Source organism: Mastigoproctus giganteus, chromosome 3 (genome assembly GCF_048544385.1).
Source record: "Mastigoproctus giganteus isolate SK-2022 chromosome 3, ASM4854438v1, whole genome shotgun sequence".
Lineage (NCBI taxonomy): Eukaryota > Metazoa > Arthropoda > Arachnida > Uropygi > Thelyphonidae > Mastigoproctus > Mastigoproctus giganteus.
The window spans coordinates 2,456,003-2,477,179 of NC_143577.1; the positions used below are offsets into that span (position 1 = coordinate 2,456,003).

General features: G+C 41.8%; 1 protein-coding gene across 1 annotated transcript in view; it reads right to left on the reverse strand.

Annotated features, from left to right (window-relative positions):
• The window catches only part of LOC150087612 (cubilin-like), a 74,783-nt gene extending 53,856 nt beyond the window's left edge, over nt 1-20,927 (reverse strand). The window contains exon 1 of the mRNA XM_090369169.1: nt 20,770-20,927. Coding sequence (XP_090225295.1) covers nt 20,770-20,880 — 111 coding nt within the window. The 5' untranslated portion in view covers nt 20,881-20,927. The remainder of the gene's footprint in view (nt 1-20,769) is intronic.
• Nucleotides 20,928-21,177: the final 250 nt, after the last annotated feature.

The following is a 21,177-nucleotide window of genomic DNA, read 5'->3' on the forward strand; positions in this document are numbered from 1 at the left end:
CCAAACTCTGCAACCCACATATTCGAAGTCTTTCTTCATAAGGACGCCCTTTTGCCGATCTCACCAGGCGAGTTACCCTTCTTTGCACCCTTTCAAGAAGCTCGATGTCTTTCTTTAGGTGCGGTCTCCATACTTGAACACAGTATTCCAAGTGTGGTTTTCCAAGTATTCCTTATATAATGGGATTATGACGTCCCTATTTCTACTTGCAAAAGTTCGATAGATCATCGATAGGACACCATGGGCCTTCCTTGCAATCTGTTTACAATGCTCAGAGAATTTCATGTCTGACCTTATCGTAACACCCAAGTCCCTTTCCTGCAGTACTGGGTTTAGTTGAACTCCACCAAGTGAATAAGTTATTCGGGGATTACTGTTTCCCAGGTGTAATACCTTACACTTTGTTGGATTAAAGCACAGCTGCCATTTTTCTGACCATTCTTGAAGTCTATTTAGGTCTCTCTGAAGAAGCTCAGCTTGACACTGATCATTAACTACTCTACCAATTTTAACATCATCTGCAAATTTAGACATCACGCCCTCTATCCCTTCATCAATGTCGTTTATGAAAATTAAAACAGTGGTCCTAATACTGATCCTTGGGGAACCCCACTTCTTACATCAACCCAATCTGAGGAATAGCCATTTATGACAACCCTCTGCCTCCTGCCCTGAAGCCATCCTTCTATCCATCTAAGGATTTTCCCAGTGATTCCAACCTGTTCCAGCTTATAAAGCAACCGCTCATGTGGGACTGAGTCAAAAGCTTTGCTGAAATCTAAATAAACAATGTCGAAATTATTCCCTAAATCCAGCTCGTGAGTGACCCTTTCGAAATAGCGAACCAGATTTGTTAAACATGATTTTCCCATTACAAAACCATGATGAGTATCCTTGAGAATTTCAATTCGATCCAAATGATACTGAATTCCACCCTGGATCATTGCCTCCATGATTTTCCCTACTATTGAAGTCAGACTGACAGGTCGATAATTTTCAACTTCACTTTTAGAGCCACCCTTATGTATGGGAGATACATTTGCACTTTCCAATCCAAGGGAATCTCCCCAGAGTCTAGTGATGCTCGCATAATTAGCCTCAATGGTTCAATGCACTCGCTTGCCGCCTCTCTTAAGATGATAGGGTATATTCCATCAACTCCAGGAGCCTTACTGGTCCGTAGGCTCGAAAGTTTTTTCATTAAATAATCTTGCGAAATTTCAATATCATTAATTACATATTTTTTAACTTCGCGCCCACAATTTCCCATTGCCACAAAACGTTTTTCATTTGTAAATATCGATGCAAAATAACTGTTGAGTTCATCTGCAACGGCAGCTGGTGTATTTATTACTATCCCCTTTCCCTTACGTAAAGGTCCGATCTGGTTTGTCCTGCTCTTCTTGGCATTTAAATATGTGAAGAATTCCCTATCCCTCCTCTTTGCTCTGTTTGCTAGTGATTTCTCATAAACTGCCTTTGCCTGTCGAACCTTTTCTGTGGCTCTATTACACATCACCTTGTAGCTGTTATAGGCTTCAGTACTTTTTATTGCTCTGTAACGTTTCCATGCCACCTTTTTCTGCTCAAGTAATGTGGCAACTTCACTAGTCATCCAACTTGGAACCCTTCTCGTGGAGTATTTTTTTAATGGTATATACGCATTCAAGGCATCTGTGATTAATGTTTTAAAAGCGTACCACAGTTCAATTGTATTCATTCTCTGCGCGATATCTACCCAGTTAATAGAGTCCATGTAGTACCTTAAGGCATCGTAATTTCCTTTTCTGAAATTAAAACCCATTCCTTTGCCTTTTACTTCTGCTACCTCTCTCGTCATCATCCACCGTAGAACTCCGTGATCACTTCCTGCTACTGGTTCCTCTACTGTCAGCCCTGTTATGTCATCTGATTCATGTGTGATGATGAGGTCTAGGATATTCTTTTCTCTAGTATTTCCCTGACATGTTGATACAAATAACATGTCATCTAGCTGATTTAAAAATTTTGTCCCCATGTCGAGTTTCCTTCCCATTTACTCCAATCAATTAGAGGCAGATTGAAATCACCCATAATAAGGCATTGACGCTTACTTGCCCATTCCATTTGCATGTAGAGGCTTTTGTCATAATCTTCACAATCACCTGGTCTGTAGATTACTCCCAGTCGCATTATACCTTTGTTTCCAACTATCTCACACCATACAGACTCTATACTAGCATGTGAAATGTCTGAATCCGGGAAAGCTATCGTCGCACTCAGGCTGCTTCTGATAAGAAGCATTACCCTACCACCCTTTCTATCTAACCTATCCTTCCTAAATACATTATACAAGCCGTACTGAAACTCATCATCCCCAATTTCAGGGTGGCACCACGTCTCTGTAAGCCCTATTATGTCGCGTTACTTCTTTTAACCAGCAGTTCGAATTCGCTCATTTTATTGACGACACTTCTAACGTTACTGTATAAACAATTATACAGTAACGTTAGAAGTGTCGTTCTCCTTCAATGATTATATTCCTTATTCCTTTCCGTGGCATACTTGTTCATCATTACTTTTGTTTTATCATCTTTAGTCCAAAATCCTTACTAACTGTGCATAACTGATTAAGATTTTCCTCTAATTCTTTGGGATCGTGGCTTATGACCACAATGTCATCTGCAAATCGTAAATGGTTTAGGGACTCTCCGTTCACATTGACTCCTTTCTGCGACCAGTCTAATCTTCTGAAAGCTTCCTCAAGAGCAGCAGTAAACAGCTTCGGAGATATTGTGTCTCCTTGTCGAACTCCTTTCGCGATTTTAAATTTCCTACTGTCTTTGTCTAGTCTAATAAAGGAGGTAGCATTCTCATATATTTTCTTCAAAATCATAATATGTGGGGTATCTATGCCTTGTCTTTCCAGTGCCCGAAACATTGCCTTATGCTGTATGGAGTCAAATGCCTTTTCATAATCCACAAATGCCAGGCATAATGGTGTTTTATATTCATTTGCTTTCTCTCTTTTTAGCTGTGATATTACGTGAAGGTGATCCATAGTTGCGAATCCTGTCCTAAAGCCAGCTTGCTCTTTCGGTTGATTCTCATCCAGTATTCTTTCTAATCTGTTAGTAATGACCCTTGTGAACAACTTGTTGATGTGGGATAACAAGCTAATTGGTCTATAATTTCCAATTTATCCTTTCTCATGCAGCAAAACTATGATTGCATTTTTCTACTCCTAAATGCAATCATAGGTTTGCTTCACAAAATGCATTAGAACCCCTTTTCTAATGCATTTTGTGAAGAGTCTTGCCAGTTTCCGTGTCATGTCTCTTCCTCTCTCTCACTGTGGTTCAATAAAAATAACTTGTTTCTGAACCCGTTAAAATGTAAATGATGTCGCATTCGCTCGAATGGTGTAGTTAGACCCTCCGTCTTTACTGATTATTATAGTGGAAACTCTCTAATTGCAAGTACTGATATGTTCCAGGACTTCGGTGTGTTATTTCGATCTGACTTTCATCCCCATGTTTATTACGTAAAATCTCACAGTTCCAAGCTTTTTGGATTAATTAGGCATTCTTCCTCGATTTTCAAGAGTGGCAAGTTATAATTCTTCTCTACAAGCAGCTTCCACTTCCCATTTTTGATTATTATTTGGTCCCCACGGCAGGAATATCTTTCTCGGGGACTTCAGAGAATTCAAAGTAAGTCCTTGGTAATGTCTGTAGCCTGCACGGAAGAAGTGACTGCGGAACAGACCTCAGAAAATAACGTAATCGGACGATTTGAAAGAAAGTGGTTACAACTGAGTGTCAGAAATAACTCCGTTCTTTGTTCGGGCTCGACTAATCAATTCGTTCCTTCCTTTCTTCCTCTACCCAGCAACGCCATTTCAACTGGAAACGAACCCTGCCTTTCTTTTCCTTTTTCTGATGGGCAGGGCTGGTCTAGAGACAATTGGCGAACAGAAAGTGTGTGGATCGGCTCACTAAAACTTCACGCACGTGCACCTAAAGACGGCGGGGCACGTTTCGCTGGGGTGGTTCTCAATGAAGATCTGGTCAGGTTGGTTACCCGCAGAGCGTAATCAGACATCGTGAAACGGTGCGAGGGACGAAAGAAAGGACGTCGCCAATCTTTGTTGAACCGCCTTAAACCTTGCGTATAAATCCCAGCTAGGGGAAGGATTGGTGATCGGCAGCAGACAGCAACACCCACTCTGGAGTTAATGAAGCGTGGATGGTAAATCGCGGGATAGGACAAGATTGTGAGGGACCCGCTTCTTCGGTGAAACAAAAAGAAAGTTAATGGGCACAATGAGGGAACAAAGCACTGCCCCCTTGGTGCTGACACTGTATTTTGGGCGATCCGCCATCGGCTGGCACATTCAGCAAAAGAAAGTCGCCAGTCCGACCCCAATTACGTCACTTTTATCAATGGATTAGATATTTGCGAATGGTTAGAGGCGCTTCCGATGCGGAACGTGGGAAGCAACATCAACGGAACGAGAAGTGTTCGAACGCACCTCACTTCAGGAACTGCTGTTGCACGTTAGGGCAGAAGCCACACAGCCATTTTCACAGTACCGCTCACAAAGGACATCTGACCATAAAATTTTTGATTTAAGTAAAAAAAAAAATAGCAACACACTACTACTTTCTAAAAATATTTCTTGGCTAAATGCCGAGTATGAAAGAGCTGTTCTTCTGCACTGCACTTCCATCATCTCTACTACCCGGGTAGTATAAATCCATCGTTTAATTATATCTCATATTGTGAATCAACCTTCAGAACGATTGGCCACGGTATTGCACTGCTTCGAACAAGTAACGCCTCACCAATGGAGGACTAATGTTACTTATTCTCGGCGGATTAAATGATAGTGCGTGTGTTCTCTGGTCGATTTGCCCGCTTTGCTGGACGAAAAAAACCCAGTTTCTGAGGGGGGGGAACCTTGTTATCTACGACTGAGACCGACTAACTCATCCACGGAGCGAATAAAGCCCATTAAAGTTCCTCGTCATCGACGGCATTCGAAATCGAGCCTTTTTCCACTCGGTGTGGGGAGGATAGTGATGAAACCACGGTGCTATCCGCATAGACAAACTTTGATGGTGCAGGAATCAACAACCACAATTGAGCACAAAGTCTCAAAATGGGTACCGTCCAAAGAGATATCTGTGATCACGGTAGTAGTAGTAGTAGTAGCAATGGCATTCGAACAAAGAGCTGAGCTAGCAACCACATACCTCGACATAAGCGCAGCCTTTGATGCCGTGTCGATTCCGGCCTTGCTCCTCCTACTTAAGGAGAATTTTCACATTCGAGGTGATATGCTGTGCTTTTTGGAATCACTTCTCAGTCACAGAATACTTATTCCCCATCGGCAGCAACATACCCTATCCTGCGACATTACTGCTGGAGTACCGCAGGGGGGTGTCCTGTCTGGTGTCCTGTTCACAGCCATCATCGTGCCCATTATTGCCTCAACGAATGGTCTCCTATGCTATGCCGATGACTTCAAACTGCTGACTCCAATTAACCCTGGCGACGACCCCGCCCAGCTCAGCAACAGGATCAATTCCTAACTTAAGGATCTAGAATTGTACCTGGCAAACTTCAATCTAAAAATTAACCCTCTGAAGTCTGCTCAGGTTATATTCTCCCTTAAATCCATGCCGACAGTACTCAACGTTTCACTCGCAGGGGTACGAATACCAAACGTACCCTCGCACACAGACCTTGGCGTTCTGTTCGACCAAAAGATGTCCTTTGTCCACCAGATCGACAAACTCAGTACCAGATTTTCTCGTCTACGGTGGATCTTAAAGCAGCAGCTGCTACACGTCCGACATCCTGCCACTGTTAAAAGGTTCATCACCTCCACCGTCTACCCTGCCATTCTCTATGGTGCAGAAATATGGGCCTCTGCTGCACATACAAGCCTTAAGCGGGTGTACACTGCTGAATAGTGGCTACTGAAATGGGCGAATAACAAGCTTCGGCTACCTCCCGCTACCACAACTACCATGATGGCACAAGCACTCGACATCCCGAGGTTGAAGTTCCTGATCGTTGAAAAGAGGCTGGTCTTCACAGCCAAACTCATCTCAGGCCAAATATCATCTCCAAATATTTGGAATGCTTGCTCTTGGAGGATTCCACAGCCAAGCCTAAGGTCGGTACCAGCACTTGTGGCTCACCACAACAGGCTTGTACTCACCGAAAGATTTCTGCCCAAGCAGATGCTCGCTGCCCTCAACCGTGTGGACGCCGACATCGACACCATAATAAGTAAAAAGAAGGACAGACACAAGTTTATCAAAGCTCTTGAAACCTGAATCACTGCCAACTTGTATTTGTTTTTCTTTATTTGTGTTCAGCTCCTTGTTTTTATGATGTATTTGTATTTCTTTTTGCATTTGTAATCTGTATTTTGTAGCCTTTTGTATGTGTTCGCTATATTTTGTAGCCATTTGAATTTGTACTTATGTTATCTATATGTGAACCCCTGGCGCTCGTCGCCGTGATGGGATATTGTGCTGTAACTCTACTTCACAATAAAGATTTATTTATTTATTTATTTATTTGATGCAAGAAAGCAAATGTATGAGCTTATGCAGCATCAGCCAAAAAAAAAAAAAAATCACACCATTCCCTCCAAATGCCTGTCCAGTTCATCCTTAAATTTATTCAACCTATCAACTTCCACAACGACAGATGGCAGTTTGTTCCAGAAATTAACCACCCGCTGGCTAAAGGAAAATTTCCGCACATCTATTCTACATCTGTCCTTTCTTAATTTGAATTTATGCCCCCTTAGGTTCGTAATCTGAACAAGTGGAAGGATCCCATCAGAATTCAGCGTGCTCAACCCATTCAAGGCCTTATAGACCTCAATCAGATCACCGCGCAGGTGCCTAGTCTCCAGCCACTGCAATTTGCAGAACTTAAGCCTCTCTTGGTAAGAGGATCCCTTCATTCCCCTCACCAATCTTGTTGCCCTTCTCTGTACACGCTCAAGTAAATCTACGTCCTTCCTAAAATGAGGCCTCCAGACCTGTACGCAGTACTCAAGGCGTGGCCTGACCATTGCCTTATACAGAGGTACAATCACCTCCTTCTCCCTGCTAGCAAAATTCCAATATATCATTGACAAAACCCCATGACCTGCCCTGGCATCCTGTCTGCATTGCTCAGAAAACTTCATATCTGCCTGCACAATTACTCTCAGGTCTTTTTCATTTTCTACCACCTTAAGTGTAGTACCACACAGTTGGTATGTTTCTCTGGGATTACTTCTACCCTTATGCAGTACTTTGCATTTGTCAAGGTTGAACTTCAGTTGCCACTTCTTAGCCCATCTGCCCAATTTATCTAGATCCTGTTGCAGTAGCACACTGCCATTACTGTCATTAACAACCCTGCCAACCTTTGAATCATCTGCAAACTTCGACATTAAGCCTGATATACCTTCATCAATATCATTGATAAATACACAAAACAACAGTGGACCCAACACCGAACCCTGTGGGACTCCACTAATAACATTAGTCCACGAAGAGCAGCACCCATTGATTACCACCCTCTGTCTTCTCCCACTTAACCATCCTTTTATCCATTGTAGCAACTTACCCTTAATACCATTCTGCTCCAATTTGTACAGTAGTCTTCCATGCGCAACAGTGTCAAAAGCTTTCCTGAAATCCAAATATATAATATCAAAATTATTTTTTGCATCCAGCTCCTTTGTAACCACATCATAATATCCTATCAAAATTGTCAGACAAGACTTTCCCTTAACAAACCCATGCTGTGTCTGAATTATTGCTGCAGTCTTGTCTAGATGATCCTGCAATGCAGTCCGAAAAGGAGGTGCGAAAGACGTGATGCGTAGACCAGTGACTTCGGCTTCAGTGGATAAGATCATGGAGTCTGTTTAAAGATAAGATTATGGAGTCTGTTTAAAGATAAGATCATGGAGTCTGTTTAAAGATGCAGTACAGACCATCTTAATAAATAAATAAATAAATCTTTATTGTGAAGTAGAGTTACAGCACAATATCCCAAGACAGCGACGAGCGCCAGGGGTTCACAAAAAAGCAGTTAGGGAAAAGATAAGTAAGGCGTACAAATACAGAAGGCTACAAAATACAGCGGACACATACAAAAAGGCTACAAAATACCTATCACAAATGCAAAATAAATACAAATACAGCATAAAAACACAGAGTTAAACACAAATACAAAAAACAAATACAACTTGGCAATATATCAGGGTTCAAGGGCTTTGATAAAGTTGTGTCTGTCCTTCTTGTTACTTATTATGCTGTAGATGTCAGCGAGCATCTGCTTGGGAAGAAATCTGTCAGTGAGTACAAGCCTGTTGTGGTGAGCCACAAGTGCTGGTACCGACCTTAGGCTTGGCCGTGGAATCCTCCAAGAGCAAGCGTTCCAAATATTTGGAGATGATATCTGGCCCGTGATGAGTTTGGCTGTGAAGACCAGCCTCTTTTCCACGATCAGGAACTTCATCCTCCAGAGTCGAGTGCTTGTATATGAATGAAATAGGAATGGTAAAGAGTGGCAATAAACAGTTGGATGAATGAAACAACCCTGACATTATTTACGTACAACTTTTAGTTGAATTCTCCATGAATTCTCCAAGGATTGGTTAAAAGATAGCAGACAGAGTAATCATAAATAAAAATACCTCAGCGTGGATGAGTACAGCAAGTGTAATCCCTCAGCGCTGAGACCACTTCTGTTTCTTATTTTCCTCAATGACAATGATGGGGAGTGCAGGGTCTGTCAAATTTTGCTGATGATTTATAAGTAAGAAGAGTGGTTAATGACAGAAACCAGACAGTTTGGTTTCAAATTTTTTACTCTTTCTAACTGTAAAGAGTTTTTCACCCAGGGGAGAAATTCAGTTACTCTTACAAGTTGTGAGTGTAAATAACTACAAATCAAAGATTAAAGATTAAAGGTGTTCCAGGATAAAAGAGACTTGGGCATTACGATTCAGTCAGACATGAAATCTTCTATGCAGTGTAAACAAGTCAGTTAGGAAGACATATGGTGTCATTATCCCTTTGTATAAGACAATAGTAAGACAGCATTTTAGAGTGTGGTGTAAAGAAAAGAAAGTAAGGAAAGAGACTGAATTTCTAGGATATGGTTCAAAGAAGGGCAACCAAATTGATGAGGAGTGCTAATCAATGCCCTTGTGAAGAACTGCTTACAACATCTGAACTGGCAAAGCTTGGCAGAATATAAGACCCTGAAAGATCAGTAAAATGAAATGGAAAGTATATTTTCCCTGGTAGGAAACGCCAGCTAGGGGTCACAAGTATAAAATTTTAGGGAATAATGAAGGTGAATGTCATGAAGTTTATCTTCATGCAGTGTGTTGTGAATCATTAGAAATAAATGTCAACCAACCACGGTGAGTGGACCAGGCAGACAGTTCGGTGAGGTTCAAAGAGGCATAGAACAGTCACTCTTTGAATGATTACAATCTGTAAATGAGATGTAAATGTCAAGAGATCTGCACTGGATTTGGTTAGTCAAAAATACCTCACTTAATGTTATCGATTTCTTGTTGACCAGGGCGTCACTTACCTGATGATGTAATCCAAATTATCCTGTTCACCGGATTCATCATCACATTCTAAAACCTCTCTTGAAAGATGGATTGAAAACTGAACAATCTTCACTGGATGGCATTGGCAAGTATTGGCAGTGGAATTTTAAATAAACTTCAAATTTTTTTTGTCCGCAGACATTTTAAACTTCGATTATATCAGCCGTACAAAAATAGCAGTAGCTATGATGAATACTAGTATTATTAATTGTGATGGCAATGATGCAAGAAAGCAAGCTTATACAGTATCAGTTAAATAACAGCCAACACTTCCAATTTTACCTGTCCATTTCCTCTAAGAGTTTATCCAGTTGTTCCTTGAATTTATTCAAATAACCCACCTCCACAATACCAGATGGGACGTTGTTCAACAATCAACCACTCTCTGGTTGAAGGTAATTCCGCACAGCAATCTTGCAATAGTCCTTCCTCAGTTTGAAATTATGTACCTTCATGTCTGAGCAAGAGGAGAAATTCGATCAGCAGTGAGCTTAATCAGTTAAAGACCTTAAACACTTCAGCCACATCTCGCTGCTGCTGCTGCTACCTAGTTTCCAGATGCTGCAATTGGAAAAAACTGAAGTCTTTCCAGGTTACACTCTTTTGTTCCTCTCCCCAATCTTGTTGCCGTTCTCTTCATCCGTTCCTGTAGATTTGCATCCTTCCGTTAATCTAGGATTACTGTTTTGCATATGAATTACCTTGCATTTCTCAATATTAAACTTCAATTTATCTTCTCTCCAATCTGTCTAATTTTTATAGCTCTTGTTGCAGTAGCATGCCCTGATTGCTGAGTTTAATCCCCTTGCCAACATTTCTATCATCATGCAAACTTAAACATTCAGCCTAATTGCCTTTATCAATGTCATTAATAAAGGTTGAAAACGACATTGGGCCAGCATTGAACCGTGAGGAACTCCACTAAAAACATTAGTTCGTGTAAAGCAGTGTCCATTAATAACCGCTCTGTCTTCTTCCACTCAACCAACCGTTTATCCATAGCAGCAACTTGCCCTTAATGCCACACTGCTCCAATCTGTACAGCACTTTTTTATGTGCACAAATATCAAAGCTTTCCCGAAATCCGTGTATCGAAATTAATATTTTTGCATCCAGTTCCTTTGTTACTGTATCCAAACAGATTGATCAGGCAACATCGTCCCTTAAGAAATCCATGCAATGACGGCAATATTGCATTTCTGCCTTGATGGTGCTGCATTCTTCTTTAAGCAGTGACTCTATTATTTTGCCTGAACAGAAGTTAAGCTAACATGTCATTACACATGTCGCCTATTGATCCCACTTTGTGAATTGGGGATACATTTTTACATTATCCAGGACACAGGAAACCACCCCAGAATCCAGGCATGCTCCCTTGGATAAAGCGCGGGGCCCTGTCCGACAGAAAAGGTTGAGTATGCTTGTGGCCGGCCCTGTTCATATCCAGCGTACCAATGTGATTCAGTCCCTTCCTTCCACTCTCGGTATAAGTAAAGAAGCCTTAACTGCTTTTCTTGGCATTCTTTGCAGAGACTTCACGTTTTTTGCCTAAATTTTCCTAACCTCCTTCGTGACTTCATTGCGGAGAAATTTATATCCACCATAGGCTTCTGTATCACCCGAGAATTTATATGAACCATTTTTTTTTCTCTGCCAAAGTCTAATTAGTTCATCTGACATATATTTAAGTCTAGGCCTTGAACAGTATTTCTCCGTTGGTATGAAAAGCATAGCAACTTCTATGCTCATTTGCCTGAATATTTCCCATTTAGCATTTGCTGTTGGTAACATCATCAGTTGGTCCCACCATATAGAATTTAAGTACTGTCACAGACTTTCGTAATCGCCTTTACGAAAGAAAAAACCCTTCGCTTTACCCCTGATGGTATCTACACCTTTAAGTAAAACCCACTTCAGCACACTGTGATCACTGCCACCTAGTGGTTCATTTATCTGCAGATTCTTAATGCACGAAGAATCACTACTGATAATCAGATCAAGAGCGTTATCCCTCCCCCCCCCCCTCTCTCTCTCTCTCTCTCTCTCTCTCTCTCTCTCGTTGCTTCTCTAATGTGCTGCTGTAGAAGAGAGTCATCCAATAAATACTAAAACTCGTGCTGGTGCGCGAGTGACCAACCCACAGGTTTCAATCAATGTCTAGGAAGTTAAATCTCCAAATATATTTGTTCGTTGTACCCATCAGTCATTACGCCTAGAACACACTCCTACTCTCATTTTTGTTTTTCCAGTGCGTATGTCGCACCAAATTGGCTGAATATTGCACTAGCCACCCATGTCGACTGGATGCACTGTCTTAGATTTTATGCGCTTCTTAACTCTAAGACCATAAGCCCTCCTCAGCCCCTATCCTGTCTGTGCACATAGTACTCCCGAAATTCCAATTCTACATCTCTAAATCTGAGTAACACCACGTCTTTGATGTCCCAACAATATCCGCCTTTGTTGTCTTGACCAGCACTTCAAATTTATCAAATTTATTTACTTTTCTCCTAGCATTGGTGTACATGCAAGTATAAATGCACCTGTTCCTACTGTTAGTTACCCTAACACAGCCCATTACTTGTTCCACTATGACTCCCAGAAGTACTGGAAATCTCCATCACCTTGCTTTTCAGGGTGCTGCTCATTCTAATAGAAGCAGTTCAAGAATCATTTTAACTCTGCCAGCAGCTATTGTCAATCCGTTAGTCCGTTATGCCCTCAGGTTAGCAATTTCCACCTCACTTGCCTCGATAGCATCAGCAAATATTCTTGGACCCTTTCCATTTAAGTGTATTCCGTCCCTGTAGAAGCAGTCTCTCCTGTCAACAAGCACAGACAACACTGAGCAAAATTTTCCCCCATGAGCCGTAAACAATCTCTACAGGATTAATTGACAAGGCTCTTATTATATACCCCCTTCGATCGTGTCTGGGCGGAATTGCAGATACTTTCCAATTCAACCCTAACTCTCCATTTTTTTTCACCACTGCTCTGAACTTGTTAAGTGAGTCCTCAGATCTCCTACTCCAATATTGCCAACATGTACAACAATATCACCTTTTGTGCTCTCAAAATATGGTATCTGCTGTATAATTCCATTCGCTTTAGCCAGATATACCCTATTAAAAATATGCAACCTACCCCTGAGGCCCACTACCTTAGCCACGTTGTGAAAAGGCGCCTCCGTAGCCAGGTGGGAAGGAGCAGCAGTGCGTAGCACACGATTAGACCGGGGTTCGAGCCCGTCACCACCAAATACGGAGGATGCGGAAAGGTCAGGGAATGACCACCTCATATCCCGGAGCAATATGGCCTTAGTTGCTAATGCTCCTAAAACCCAAATAAACAAACAAACAAACGTTGTGGAAAAAGGACATAAACACTACTAGCTTCATTGTCGGGATTCGCCTTTTTTTTGCCGTTTGCGGACTCTCCATCCATCCATTCACTCGGAACGCCTGTCTAATTTATTTCAGCTATCACCTTCCACAACAAAAGATGAAAGTCTGTTCCATCAATTAACTACCCGCTGGCTTCAGTTCTCAGCCCATCTACTCAACCTTTCCAGAACCTGTTGCGGTAGCATACTGTCTTTACTGTCGTTAACAACCCTGCCAACCTTCGTTACATCTGCAAACTTGGACATTAAGCCTGATATAGCTTCATCAATATCATTGATAAATATGCAAAACAACAATGGGCCCAACACCGAACCCTGGGGAACTCCACTAGTAACATTTTTCCACGAAGAGCAGCGTCCATTGATTAAAACTTTCTGTCATCTCTCCCACTGAATCATCCCTTTATCCATTGTAACAACTTACTCTTAATGCCATACCTCTCCAATTTGTAAAGCAATCTTCCATGTGCAACAGTGTCAAAAGCTTTCCTGAAATCCAAGTATATGATATCATAATTATTTTTGACATTCAGTTCCTTTGTGACCACATCATAGTGTCCAATCAAATTGGTCAGACATATTTCCCCTTAACGAACCCAGTCTATGTCTTAAGTATTATTGCAGTCTTGTCTAGATGATCCTGCAATGCTTCTTCAACCAGTGATTCCATTATTTTCCCCGGTACACAAGTTAAACTAACAGGTTACTTTGTTACTTGTGTCACCTTTTGAACCGTCTTTGTGAATTGGTGACACATTTGCCCACCTCTATTCCATGGGGACCGCCCCTGAGTCCAAGGATGCGCTCATAATTATAGCTAAAGGTTTGCTTACTTACTTTGCTGCCTCCTTTAATATAACTGGAGAGATTCCGTCCACAAAGATGCCGTCGTTATGTTTAACTTTAACAATTTCTTCTGCACTTTGCTCTCAGTTATTACAAAATCACTTAGTTCCCTGTTTGAGTTTGATAAACTTCTGGCATTCCACTCATTGAATAACTCCTCGTGTGAATGCAAAATACAAATTTAGTTTGTTATCCACCTGAGCATGATCATCAATAGTCAACCCATCTATGTTAAGTGGTCCAATCTGATTCATCCCCTTCCTTCTACAGTTTACATAAGTAAAGAACTCTTTGCTGTTTTTCTTTGCATCCCTTGCCAAAGATTTCTCGTAATCTGCCTTCGCCTGCCTAACCTCCTTTGTGACTTGATTACAGACTAGTTTCTACCTGCCATAGGCTTCTGTATCGCCTGATCCTTTATACGCATCCCATACATTCTTCTTCTTCTCTGCCATATGCCTCATTAGTTCATCTGACATCCATTTTGGCCTAAACCTTGAACAATATTTCTTAGTTGGTATGTAAAGCCTAGTACTCTCCAAAATTAAGTCCCTGAAGTCTTCCCATTTTGCATTCACTGTTGGTAATCAGTTGGTCCCACTGTACAGAATTTAAAAACTGTCTGAGACTTCTGTAGTCACCTTTACGAAAGCAAAAACCCTTCCCTTTATCCCTGATGATAGTTAGCTCTTTGAGTAAATCCCACTTCAGCACACTGTGATCACTGCCACCTAGTGGTTCATTTATCTGCAGATTCTTAATGCATGAAGAATCCCTGCTGATAATCAAATCAAGAGTATTCCTCCCTCTAGTTGCCTCCCGAACATGCTGATGTAGAAAACAATCATCCAATAAATCCACAAAAGCCCTGCTAGTGTGTGAGTAACCAGCCCCCAAATTCCAGTCAATATCTGGGAAATTAAAATCCCCCATTATAAGACACTGTAATTTACTGGTCCACTCTTATTTTTTCTGCACAATTGCTCATTATACTGATCAGATTCATTAGGCCTATAACACACTCCTACTCTCATTTCCATTTCCCAGTGCTTATGTCAGACCACGCATATTCGAGGCGTAGCGATAAAACTGCCAAGAAACCATTCGTTTAATGTTAACCTGCAATTATCACAGTAGAAATGAGGTGCGCCGCAACTTGCCTGGATCACCCCTGGGCATTTCAAAGAGGTACTTCAGTGGTATGGCAGAATTTGATGCCCAACGATGCAATGCTTCACCTGCTTCGGACCCGCATATTATACGCAAGGTTATCTTCAGAACCACTGTGGAAATTTCTAACATCTAAGTTCGGTTGATACGACGAGCTGTGAAAAAAGAAATCGATATTATACGACTACATAAATACACATAAACATCGCGAAAATAACTGGCGCCAAAACGTTCGCACTGGATGGGGGAAAAACAAATATTATACAAAATATGAAATATATAACTAAAGAGTTAAATACTTTTAGTTAAGCATTTAATTAAAGAGTTAAATTGGCTCGCATATGCCATCCCTCAAGTGATATGCCACCTGAGGTGCGGTAAGTGCACAGATTTGTTTATTGTAGCCAGCTCGATACAGTAAAATGGAAGAAAGTAAAAAAAATATATATATATATATTGTGCCTCCATTTAGAACTGGGCAACCTGTTGTTGTTGTCATCAGAGGGATCACGTTCTCTCTTCAACGCCTCAGTTATACAAGACGCTCTAAACTTTGCGTAATCACGATCACGTGATTACCATTTATAAAATTCGCCGTATGTTTCTTTTCAAATATAAATTGAACTTAAGAATCAGTTGTATACAACAGTACAAAAAGAAAAAATCTCCACGTGAAATATACAACAGCATGGAGAGCAAACAGAACAGTTCAGTAATTTAAAATGAGCAAAAGAACAACGAAATTGGCGTGGCAGCATCAACTTGACCAGCTCTCCTCTTTACTCTTGTAATCTCATTGAGGAATGAGTTGAATTTGCGGCAACCTCGCTTCTTTTTCTGAGTTGGAAGACGTCCCTACTTCAATCAAAAGATGCTTTTCTTCGTTCGTCAAAACTTCGTACTAAAGACCTTCGGACGTAGAAGACTGTTGTTGCTCAGCTTCTGTCCCTGCGATGGTCCCTGCCTTCACTCCCTGCTGACAATGAATTTAATTGGCCACAAGTCCACTACAACTACATCAGAGGAAGGCCTCGCATAAAATCATTTTGGATTCTTTGAAAGGTTAGAATGACACGCAGAAGTAGCTGTTCTTGTTCATAACACTGAATTTCAAGCCAGAACAAAATATGGCATACCTTGAAACATTTCATGTAAACAGAATTTCGAACATCAACGAGCACTTTACCATGTTATAGATAAATTAAAGAACGATAGCGAAACTTCGAATGTCCTATGTCCTCGTGGGCGGCACAGTGGATATAATCACCCGTGATTATATCTGTGTTTTCTTCGACCTCAGGTCGAATTCTAACTAAACTTCTACGTTGCTGTACGGTACAAGTACTGCAAACAATAATTCTCATCGCGGCGACACGGAATATTATAAGTTATACGAAATAAAACGTGTAAATTGAAATTATAATAAATAGGAAAATATGACAGAAACAGAACTGCACATCGTAAAACAATTTGGAAGAATTTATTCCACAGATGTAATCCACTCGAGGAGCATGTGACGGTATTTGTAGTCGGTAGCCATTTTCTGTACGTTGACTCCAAGACGAGGCAGTGCTTGAATTTTGTGAAGTGCCTGGGCAAGCACGAAGGGATTACACAGTTTCAGCCGATTGTATTTGAGGATTAGTGTGGGGGTATGACCTCAAGGATGGCGGAGGATTGTGCCACTGACAGCAATCCCAGATGTTTGGGGCGTTTATCACTCCTGTGTACATTTTTACTGCATTAAACGCCTGCTGTCAATTAACTTAGGGAGCCTGGATACATTTAGCTGCTGAGCCATGCCAGTTGTTCTCAATTTGAGGGGGGTCTGCGATGCTTATTTGTGGCCCATTTCAGGGTCCAGTATTCACACGAGAACACCGGTTTTTGAAGTGAGGGTGACGCAGATGCCCAAATTTCAGCAGCGTATAAAATAGCCAGATAAACAGTGGCTTGAAGATCTCTGGTAGTGGTTGCGGCATCGATGGAATGAAGTAAGTGTTGCTTCGCTCTCCAGCGTAGGGTGTTAAATCGCTTCCGGAGGTATTCTGTCCGCGCATCGAATCTCAGCTTCGGATCAAAATTGACACGGAGGTCCTTATAGCAGGTAACCACTGGGATGACAGTGCCAAAAACTGATGGTTTAATTACTGTTGGTTATTGTTTCAGTGAGTAAATCATTGTTGCAGATTTTGAAGGGTTAAGATTTAAACCACACATCTTCATGTAAGTTGAAAGAGCGGTCAAGTTCTCAGTGAATGGCCTTAGGCAATTCGAGGAGCATGTGACGTCAAGTAAGTTGAAAGAGCGATCAAGTTCTCAGTGAATGGCCTCAGGCAAGGGTAGCGTACTTTTCACTAAAAAATTCTGGTTTTTCATCCAACATGCAATTTAGAATAGGCTATTTAGAAGTATGAATCCAGTTCCAGCATACGTACTTGTTCGTGTATGGTTGTTGATCGTTCCTTAAACTCTACCGTCCTATGCTTGATTGGATATTTGGGTGTTGAGGCTTAATTTCATTTACGTTTAATTAATTAATTTAACTACTTTGGTAGATGGCTACGTTAAAATGATGCTTTTGCGCTAATGACTAATATATGTTAGTCATTCTACCTTGTAGCATGAGGCCTTTGCCCTTAAATATTTTATAATTTATTAATAATTATTAATAAACTAAAAAATAAATTATTAATAATTTATTAATAAACGTTGAGATCTCCATTTTGGTTTAAGTTATTATCTCTAGTCATTCTGATCGTGTAACTGGAGATTGTTTTTCCTGTCGTTTGCCATTTAAAAATAGTAAATGGTCTGTTGGTACACGCGAACTCAATAAATCGTCTGTTCCATAGTTGCAGACCCCGAAGCCAATGAAATTCTTTTGCTGCAAATTTGCACAAAGCAACTGTGAAGCAACTGGTGACATCTCTGTTTTCCTCTGTGTGCGTGTTGCATAAGAGAATGATGTGCAATTTGGGGCCTTCTCGTGACAGATGAGTCATAAATGAATGCTCGTTCAACAACATTCCAGACATGTCACCAACCAGAGACAACCCACTGCAAAATCACCCTGTAGGAATTTATCTGCGAATGAGTGGAAAACTCTTGTGAAAATACTGCCGCAATTTCGCGATCAGAAACACTGAATGACGAATGTGACAGTGGAAATGACGATAGTCACAGGAAATAGCATAATTATTTAATTAACAATAATTAGTAACCAACAATAATACACTTCAGGATAATGTAACAAGAGGAAAGTGCTCTGCAGGAAACTCAACAGGGCCGTATTCGACCAGAGAAAAGCCATATTTGGCTTTTCCCTGGCACGGGGAGTTTGAAAATCATTGCACGTGCTGTTTAAATAGTTTAATGTCGGCTACTGCCTCTGTAGCCGAGTGGTCAAGAGCGGGAGTGCAGCAGCACACGCTCTTTGAGTAAACCGGTTTCAAGCCCACGACTGCTAAATAGGTCGATCTGCTAACCCGCACTGGACCAGCGTGGCAGATTATGGTCCAATTCCCTCCACATGAATCGTTGAGGAGGCTTCCATCCTGCAGTGGGTTGATAATGGCTGCAGTTTTTACTAACGATGAAACAGAATCTGTGTCAAAGTTAGCTGCAATAAGGCCACGAACGATACCTGGTTCCCTCAACAAACAGGTGCTCAGATTCGTTTCTAATTTCATTCGTGTCTATGCGATCCTGCACAGTGCCTTAACCACAGAATCAATTAATTTCCACACCGCACAAATTGGACTCGTTGGTCTGCAGTTACAGAAATCTCCTTCTGGACCACCCTTGCTAACCGAGCAAATGCTCGCGCTGCCCCAGGCCAGAAGAAGTGTCCCTGAACTCTGATGCATTCGTGATTAAAGCTGAGGGTTTAGTATCTACTCGGCTTCCTTCAGAATAACCAGGCCGAATATCTTTTCAGCGATGTCAATTTCATTCGACTCAACATAACTGTGGGCCGGAACGTTGAGAACTTTAGGTTTAAAAGCATTAAATATTGACGCAGAAAATGGGTTTAGTTCTTCAACTCTTTAAATTTAACGACAACTGGGTTCTTTGGTCTGTTCCCTTTCGAAAAGAATTCTGCCTTGCTGTTCTTGGACTCTTTTGCAACAGAATTTTCACAACTTGCTTTGACTAACTGTAAGTAAAGCACCGAGTGATGCGCGGATTGTGTTCAACTCTTTATCTTGAATTTTTGATTGATGGATTTGCGCCACACATTTTACGTTTCGAGATATTTTGCATTATTTACAGTATAAGCATAATGTCCCATAATCCATCCCATCCAGCTTGCGCAGTTCCAAAAATTACTTAATACTGCGTTGTCCTAGGAGGAAAAGTTTGAGTTTCACCCAAACAGAATTCCGAATATCAATTGAGTTCTCGTTAAATGTTAGGTTATCCTACAATTTTCAATAAGCTACTGCAAGTCACAGTTTTGAGTTTGCATTTACTGAGCGGGGATTAACTTCGACGATGTCTAAATTGAGCGTCGCACTGCCTTTTTTGGTGAAAAGTAGAAGACGGGTGATAACCACCTTTCAACCCACGATGGACAGAAAAGGTCTTTGTAGAATGAGGAGAGCAGCTATCGCAGGGAGTAGTGTTTTCTGCGTAACCTTTATTACAGACAGCAACAGACTGAGAGAATCGTGGACGAAAAATTCAGGACTAACTGCAGGGATTAATTTCATGTAATTTTCCAGTCACATGCGTTGCGTGGGTAGCGATGCCTTCGGTTTCAATCATCCTTCTTCTGTGACAACTTATTGCTTTTCAACGCAATTATTTCCACCAAAATCGCGTTTCGTGCGGCAATGACGTCGTAAACATTTCACTTCGCCCCCACATTTCATACCCGACAGTTTTTCTTCCACGATCTGCAAAAACAACGAGGAACGAACGAAGAGAACTGAAAGTGGGAAGTCTCGCAAACTGCGAAGTGAAGGCTCGGATCAGAAAAATCGAGTTCCGAAAGTCCAACGAATCGTTTTTTTTGCAATAATTGCAGGTCATTGAGTGGGGACTATTAATTGAGGGTGCGTCTTCTTCCTTGGCCGAAATAATAACAGCGCATTAGAGGATATCTTCGTTACTCATCTTAAGTCGTCAGTAACACCCCTGAAATCTTGAACAGTACCCACAAATTTGCCATATTTGACGGTGGTTCCGAGCGACCATAATCTCCCCAAAGGTGTCGTCAAAAAGAGCAATATTAAAAAGCTACGTCGTACTGAAAAGATACCGATCTAGAAATTGAATTCTTTAAACCCCCTCCCCCACTTCACCCCACACTGGACACACTCGCCTACAAATTCCTGGCAGAGTTATAAAGGAAAAAGCTGCGTGGAGAAGGTAAGGGGTGTGTGTAGAATGGAGATTGCGGCCAACTAAAATCTGCACGATCATCGCCGGAGGAGAAAGAGCGAAAAAAGAAGAATTTCTACGTTGGCAAAAAACACTTCTGAGGAACTCTTCGAAGGCGAGTTTGCGCATGCCTAGGGATTTGTCACTCGGTGGCCGAAATACGCTCCCCGATTTCCAGAAGAGGAGGTGCGACGTGGGGTGAAGAAACTTTCACCAAACACCGAGGAAGCGTTTCACAACGCAGGTGAGAAACGTTCGTCGTCACGGTTCCTGCCCCCTTAAACATCGCCACACGAACTATCTTAAAAACGCAAAAAGAAATACTTACGGGGAACACGACTCTCCTGGACTGGCTGGATATCCGAGTTTCGGCGTAGGCCTCTCTGGAGAGGGTCAATCCGAAGACACACAGGAGTGGCAGGTAACCTCTTACGCGCATTGTCCCGTACTGGATGGATCGGGGGCCGCGGAAAGTCGGTGTAGAAGCGGTGACGTCACCAGTCCTCGTGAGACGTCAAGCGGAGGTAAGGAGGCGATCTGCTTGAGAGGAGGAGCAGCCGTGGAAAACGAAGGCGATCCACGAGAAAGGGATACCCGAGGGGTGGGCGTCGTTTTCTGGCGGTTAGCACTTCCGCCGACACGTGTTAACCTTAGCCCCGCTCTCTGCTCATGTGTGACGAATGTTTGTTTGCAGACCCGGCTACCGTAACAACCGCAGCACACCTACAAACGCAGT